A 7,802-nucleotide genomic window follows, 5' to 3' on the forward strand; every position below is an offset into this window, starting at 1 on the left:
GACCCAAAGACGAGACATATAAGATTTCCAGAATAAGCAGCAAGTCTGAGGATTGGGAGCAGTTCAGAATTCAGCAAAAGTGGACAAAAAGTTTGGTTGAGAAGGGGAAAATGGAGTATGATAGTAAACTTGCAAGTAACATAAAAAACTGACTGTAAAAGCATCTATAAATATGTGAAGAGAAAAAGATTCGCGAAGACAAACGTAGGTCCCTTATAGTCAGAAACTGGGGAAAGTATAATGGGGAACAAAGAAATGGCAGAAGAATTGAACGCATATTTTTGTTCTGTCTTCACCAAAGAAAGCACAAATAATTTCCCAGAAATGTCAGGGAACCAAGAGTCTAGTGAGAGGAAGGAATTGAAGAAAATCAGTATTAGTTAAAAAACAAGGTGCAAGAGAAATTGATGGGGTCAAAGGCTGAAAATTCCCCAGGGCCTGATAATCTACATCCAAGAGCATTAAAGGAAGTGGCCCTGGAAATATTGGATGCATTGGTGGTCATATTCCAAAGTTCTTTTGACTCTGGAGCAGTTCCTACAGATTGGAGGGTGGCAAATGTAACCCCACTATTTAAAAAAGAGGGAGAGAAAAACAGAGAATTACAGACAGTTAGCCTAACATTAGTAGTGGGGAAAATGCTACAGTCTATTGTTAAAGGTGTGGTAACAGAGCACTTGGAAAGCATTAACGGGATTAGACAAAGTCAGCATGGGTTTATGAAAGGGAAATCATGCTTAACTAATTTACTGGAGTTTTTTGAGGATATAACTAGTAGAATAGATATGGGAGAACCAGTGGATGTGGTGTATTTTGATTTCAAAAAGGCTTTTGATGAGATCCCACATAAGAGGCCGTTGGACAAAATTAAAGTACATGGGATTGGGGGTAATATACTGGCATCGATTGAGAATTGGTTGACAGGCCAGAAACAGAGAGTGGGAATAAATGGGTCTTTTTCCAGGTGGCAGGCAGTGATGTACCGCAGGGATCAGTGCTTGGACCCCAGCTATTCACAATATATATAAATGACTTGGATGAGGGAACCAAATGCAATATTTCCAAGTTTGTTGATGACACAAAACTGGGCGGGGCTGTGAAGAGGATGCAAGGAGGCTTCAGGGCGATTTAGACAAGTTGTGTGTGTGGGAAAACACATGGCAGATGCAGTGTAACGTGGATAAAGGTGAAGTTATACGCTTCGGTGTGAAAAAACAGAAAGGCAGAGTATTATTTAAATGGTGATATATTAGGAAATGTGGATGTACAAAGGGATCTGGGTGTCCTTGTGCACCAGTCAATGAAAGTAAATAGGCAAGGGCAGCAAGCAATTAGGAAGGCAAAGGGTATGTTAGCCTTCATTGCAAGAGAAATGTCTTGTTTCAGGGTCTGTGTGAGAGACATGTCCTTGGCAGAGATAACAGGCCTGTCCTGTGTTTGTCAGCTAGCAAGCTATGGAAGCTTTCTTCATAAGAGAGAGTGAGCTATTTCTGTAATATTCCATAAATTTCTGAAGATCTGATAAGGTTATTAGACAGTGATTACTTGCAGTCCATTACTTGGATTGAACTTGTCTCCATTCCTGTGCCGAGGGGATTTCTGTATCCAGCGGGAGGGGTAACATTTGGGAACTCTCGATTCTCCACCAATTCCCATTCCCCTTCTTTCTGGTGGATAATGGAGGTGTCACTGTGAGTAATGTGCAAGTCAGTAAGATTTGTCAGCAAGGATTAATCAGCACTTTCTAATTGGAGATGTTAATCAGTGGAACCTCTCAGACACCGAATTGTAGAGTTCGTACCAAGGATCAATTTAGGATTGAAGTAAAAGTTCAGAATCTTGTTGTAAAGTAATTTCTGATGAGAATTCCTGAATTATGGTGAAAGATCAGAGACAGCGGTTCTTAAAGGGACACTGCAGCTCCGAGAACACAATCAGCTATAGATCCAGAATATTAAACTCCAGACCAGTAACAGGGATTAGTAACATCAGCAGAAACAAACCCCAACTGTCAGAATGAACATGGTTCAATCCTGGATGTGATTAACAGCAGCAACGACAGCAGAATCCAACCCCTGCAGTCACTTGTGAACTCGCTTGTGTTTCAGCAGCTGAGATGACTGAGTGAATCCCTTCCCACACTCGGAGCAGGTGAATGGCCTCTCTCCTGTGTGAACTCGCTGGTGAGTCACCAGGTTGGAAAACTGAGTGAATCCCTTCCCACACCTGGAGCAGGTGAACGGCTTCTCTCCCGTGTGAAGTCGCTGGTGTCTCAACAAGTTGCAAAAATACCCAAATCTCTTTCCACAGAAGTTACAACTGAACGGCCTCTGCTCAGTGTGAGTTTGCTGGTGCTGCTGCAGGTCAGAGGACCCAGTGAATCCCTTCCCACACACCGTGCAGGTGAACTGCCTCTCTCCAGAGTGAACCCGCTGGTGTGTCCGCAGTGCAGATGACTGAGTGAATTTCTTCCCACACTCAGGGCAACTGAATGGCCTCTCCCCAGTGTGAATTCGCTGGTGTGCATTGAGGTTGGATGAAGACCTGAATCTCTTTCCACAGGAAGTACAGCTGAACGGCCTCTCCTCAGTGTGAACTCGCTGGTGCTTCAGCAGGTCAGAGGACCCAGTGAATCCTTTCCCACATACAGGGCAGGTGAACGGTCTCTTTCCTGTGTGAACTGGCTGGTGTCTCAGTAGGCTGGTTAACTGTGTGAATTGCTTCCCACACTCGGAACAGGTGAATGGTCTCTCTCCAGTGTGTAACCGCTGGTGTGTTAGAAGTTGGGATGATTGAGTGAATCCCTTCCCACACTCGGGGCAGGAGAACGGCCTCTCCCCAGTGTGACTGCGTCGGTGGGTTTCCAGATGGGAAGGACAATTGAATCCCTTCCCACAGTCCCCACATTTCCACGGTTTCTCCATGGTGTCAGTGTCTCTGTGTCTCTCCAAGTTGGGCGATCAATTGAAGACTCGTCCACACAAAGAGAACACGGGTACAGTTTCTCCCCGCTGTGAATGGTGTGATTTTTTTTCAGGCTGTGTAACTGTTTAAAGCTCTTCCACAGTCAGTTCACTGGAACATTCTCACTTGGGTGTGTGTGTCTCAGTGCTTTTCCAGTCACACTGATGTTTGAAATCTTTTCCCACAGACAGAATAGACAAATATTTCTCCTTCCACAGTCAAAGACGATGATTTTCAGGTCCTGAATCGAGTGACTTTATCAGATCTTGATGTGATGTTTGGTTTGAGTTTCCCGTCTGCAAATTCTCCCCTTCTAATTCTCTGTAAAAGGAGTTTACAAAAGTCATCACTGTCAGTGCAGGATAGAAATTCAGAACAGACAATTCTAGTTTCCATGGAACATTTCTTCCTTTCTTGTTTCCCCAAAACTACAAATCCCCGTCCCACACACTCTCCCTGCTCCCTGAGCTGAAATCCAAACAGAGATTTGGACAATTCTTTCTGTATCTTTTTAACAAATTCCTGCAACTGGTGATAACAATATGTCTGATCATTCACTTCAGTCATTACTCGTGACAAAACATTAATCTGAAACTCCCTGACCGACCATACAGAATAGCAGATGTTAACCTTGTGTCCAAAACTTACCGTGTGGAGATTTAATGAGTGATTGTGAAGGTAGTTTCTCCAAACCTCCCAGGATTTCCTTCCTTCCTTCTCTCCCTCGCTAACTGAGTTAAACCTGGGATCAGTCTCATGGCCCATTCCGGTTCCTGCTTCTCTTCCTGATGACTAATTAACTCCAATTAAACACTGAGAAGACTGACAACACTTTTAATTGGAAAAAATTCTGAGGGACAGGATTAATCTCCACTTGGAGAGGCAGCGATTATTCAGGGATAGTCAGCATGACTTTGTCAGGGGGAGATCATGTCCAATAAATATGATTGAATTTTTCGAGGGTGTCTAGTTGTGTCGATGAGGATAGTGTAGTTGATGTAGTCTATATGGACTTCAGTTAGGTTTTTGACAAGGTCCCACATGGGAAAATGGTCAAGAAGGTAAGAACCCATGGGATCTAGGGCAATTTGGCAAATTGGATCCAAAATTGGCTCAGTGTCAGGAGGCAGAGGGTGATGGTCGAAGATGGCTTTTGCGATTTGAAGCCCGTGATTTGTGGTATGCTGCAGGGATCGGTGCTGGGACCCTTGCTGTTTGTAGTGCACATTAATGATTTAGACATGAACATAGGAGTTCGCAAATGACACGCAAATTGGTTGTGTCGTCAATAGTGAAGAGGAAAGCCTTAGATTACAGGATGATATAGATGGGCTGATAAGATGGCCAGAGAGGTAGCAAATGGAATTTAATCCTGAGAAGTGTGAGGTGATGCATTTTGGAACAGCAAGGGAATACACGATGAATGGTAGGACCCTAGGAAGTACGGAGAATCAGAGGGACCTTGGTGTACGTGCCCATCGATCCCTAATTAGCAGCACAGGTAGATAAGGTGGTTAAGAAGGCAGATGGGATACTTGTCTTTATTAGCCAAGGCTTAGAATATAAGAGCAGGGAGGCTATGTTGGAGCTGTATAAAACGCTAGTTAGACCACAGCTGGAGTAGTGTGTGCAGTTCTGGTTGCCACACTATAGGAAGGATGTGATTGCACTGGAGAGGGTGCAGAGCAGATTCACCAGGATGTTGCCTGGGCTGGAGTGTTTCAGCTACGAAGAGAGACTGGATAGGCTAGGGTTGTTTTCCTTAGAGCAGAGAAGGCTGAGAGGGGACCTGATTGAGGTAAACAAAGTTATGAGGGGGGCATAGATAGGAAGAAAGTTTTCCCCTTAGCGGAGGTGTCAATAACCGGGGGCATAGATTTAAGGTAAGGGGCAGGAGGTTTAGAAGAGATTTGAGGAGGGATTATTTCACCCAGAGGGTGGCTGGAATCTGGAACTCACTGCCTGAGGGGGTGATAGAGGCAGGGAGCCTCACAACATTTAAGAAGTATTTAGATGAGCACTTGAAACGTCACAGCTTACAGGGTTACGGGCCAAGTGCTGGAAAATGGGATTAGAATAGATAGGTGCTTGGTGGCAGGCATGGACATGATGGGCCAAAGGGCTAGTTTCTGTGCTGTATAACTCTATGACCATCTATGACTTTTCCGGTCCCTGCTCCAATCTCCATTTTCCTACATACCAACTCCATCCCTCTCCCTGGGAACAGTCTTGGATTAAGCCAGTCTCTTCACAACTTCGGTGTTACATTTCATCTCAAGGTAAGCTTCTGACCTCAAATCTGTGCCACCACTAAGATCACCTGTTCCAACCTCTGTAACATCACCCGACCTTACCCTGTCTGAGAGCATCTGCTGCTGAAACCCTCATCCCTGCTGTTGCTACCACCAGACTCAAACGGCTATTCCAACACACTTTTTTTCATTCATTCCGGGGATGTGGGCTTCGCTGGCTGGGCCAGCATTTATTGCCCATCCTGTGTTGCCCTTGACAAGGTGGTGGTGAGCTGCCTGTTTGAACTGCTGCAGTCCATGTGGTGTTTGGATGGCTTCAGGTTTACGGAGGGGAGAATGTGGGAGCTGCATTGCGCGGATCTCCCACATTCTTCCCTCTGTAAACCTGAAGCCATCCATACGTTTGCTGTCTGTGTTTTCACTCGCAGTGAGTCCCATTCCTCTAACTCCCCTCTGCTTCCTGACCTGCCTTGGCTCCCGGTCAATAAACAACTTGTTTTTAAAATTCTCATCCTTGTTTTCAAATCCCAAATGAGGGTAGTGCAGTTGATGTAGTCTACATGGCCTACATCTCTCCCTATCTCTGCAATATCCTCCAGCCCCACAACCCTCTAGGATGTCTGCACTGCTCGAATTTTCTATTTTAATCACTCCACCATTAGTGACCATGCCTTCAGTACCCTCATCCCCAAACTCTCAAAATCTCTCCGTCTGCTACACCTTCCTCCTTTAAGACACTTGAATATTGCTAAAAAAGAGACATTCTGTCACAGCTTTTTATCTTGTACTCATCAGGACAGACGCAAGAACATCAAATTTCAAAGATTATCAGTCAGGCTCATAATGTGACTCATTTATACTTGCTAGAAGCTATATATACTCACACAGAGTGAACTGTCCCCTCCAGCCAGAAGGAACATGACCAGGGCCAGTGGATAATGCGTCTGCCTACGGATCCGAAGATTGTAGACTTGACTACTACCTGTCTTGAGGATACTTTAAGGGGAGGGGGAGGCATAGTGGTATTTTCACTAGACGAGTATTCCAGAGACCCAGGGTAATGCTCTGGAAACCCAGGTTCGAATCGCACCATGGCAGATGGTGGTGATGACCATGAAACCATTGCCAATTGTTGTCAAAACCCATCTGGTTCACTAATGTCCATTCAGGAAAGAAATCTGCCGACATTATGTGTCTGGTCTACATGTGACTCCAGACTCACAGCAATGTGGTTGGCTCTTAAATGCCCTCTGAACAAGGGTAATTTGGGATGGGCACATCCCATGAACAAGAAAAAGACATCGCACCTTGTGTTGAATTAAACAAAATCATGGGGGACAATAACTCCAAGGTGCATTCTCTATGGCAATGACCAATCAGAGCTGATCGGCCAACCAATCCCTTTTCTCATACATTATAAATTGTTGTTCCCTTTGAAATTTGATATTCTTGCATCTGTCCTGATGAGCGCAAGTCGAAAAGCTTCTACAGCTTGTCTCTTTTTTCAGTAATAATCAAATTCTGTTGAAACAAGCGACCATTTAACACTGCTTCAAACTCTTTGCCCAAGCTTCTGGTCACCTGCCCTAATATCTCCTTATATGTCTGGGTGTCACACTTTGTTTGATAATTTCCCTGTGAAGCTCACTGGGATGATTTATGATGTTAATAGAAGTTGTTGTTGTTTCTGACTGTTACCCTTATCTCCTGTTTTACAACAACCCATTGATTTCACACCAAACTCTATCTCTGATTTATTGTCCTTCCTGCAGGTCATTCATCCGGGTTAGCAGCCTCTTTGAAGATGGCGGCTATGCATGCGCTCTGTTGGACTTTGCCCTTCACAATGATGGCGGCCGCACATGCTCACAGATACTTATTGCCCCCTAGAAAGATGGCGGCCGTTAGCTAGGGTCTATTTCCGGAAAATAGGCCTCAGCCTTCGTCCATCTAAACGCGGAAACGATGGCTCCTTATTGAGGATTTGGGGCCGACACCATGAGTTTATGAAGCCTCCCAACCCACCCGTTGGCCCTCTCCATGTTCACAGTTTTACTTTCGGCTCTGAATTCGCACTCGGTCTTTCTAAAACTCGCATTTTAACTCCGCTCGCTCGACCTCACTTACCGTCTGTTCCAACGGACTGCGCATGCTCCATCTCGGAATGACTGACGGCAGCTCCGGACCAATAGGAAGAGGAGGGCGGGCCTGGAGTGCCAAACGGGTGCCGCTGGTCCTCCAACCAATCGGAATGAATGAGGGGGCGGAGCCGGCTGGGAGTGGAGCATGCGTGGTGCCGGGGGGGGAACCGGTCTGAAGGCGGTCGGGTTGAAAGTCCAGCGGGTGAGAAAGGGCCGAGTGCAGGAGAGGAATGGAGCCGGAGGGTGGACTGGGAGGATTCACAAACACCCGGTGTAGGACTCCAAACCCGGATTACAAACTCCCGGAGCCCAGTTTACACCGAGTGTTTGGAAACTCCTTTTACAGGGGGTTAGAAGGGGAGGATTTACACACAGCAAACTCCAACCCAGAGAAATGTTTGTCTCACTTCAATTTCTATCCATAATTGATGGATAGATGGATTTT

At 45.6% G+C, this 7,802-nt stretch overlaps 1 protein-coding gene across 1 annotated transcript; it reads right to left on the reverse strand.

The window, feature by feature from the left end:
- Positions 1-1,611: 1,611 nt before the first annotated feature.
- Positions 1,612-2,973, reverse strand: LOC144697503 (uncharacterized). The gene has a single exon (XM_078569517.1). The coding sequence runs from the start codon at positions 2,922-2,924 to the stop codon at positions 2,082-2,084; it is 843 nt and encodes a 280-aa protein (XP_078425643.1). The 5' UTR covers positions 2,925-2,973; the 3' UTR covers positions 1,612-2,081.
- Positions 2,974-7,802: the final 4,829 nt, after the last annotated feature.

The sequence above is a fragment of the Cetorhinus maximus genome, chromosome 23, assembly GCF_964194155.1.
Source record: "Cetorhinus maximus chromosome 23, sCetMax3.hap1.1, whole genome shotgun sequence".
NCBI classification, from domain to species: domain Eukaryota; kingdom Metazoa; phylum Chordata; class Chondrichthyes; order Lamniformes; family Cetorhinidae; genus Cetorhinus; species Cetorhinus maximus.

Bases quoted from the DNA above. Each gene is read 5' to 3' on its own strand.
- LOC144697503 (XM_078569517.1), bottom strand. From the start codon at position 2,924: ATGGAGAAACCGTGGAAATGTGGGGACTGTGGGAAGGGATTCAATTGT.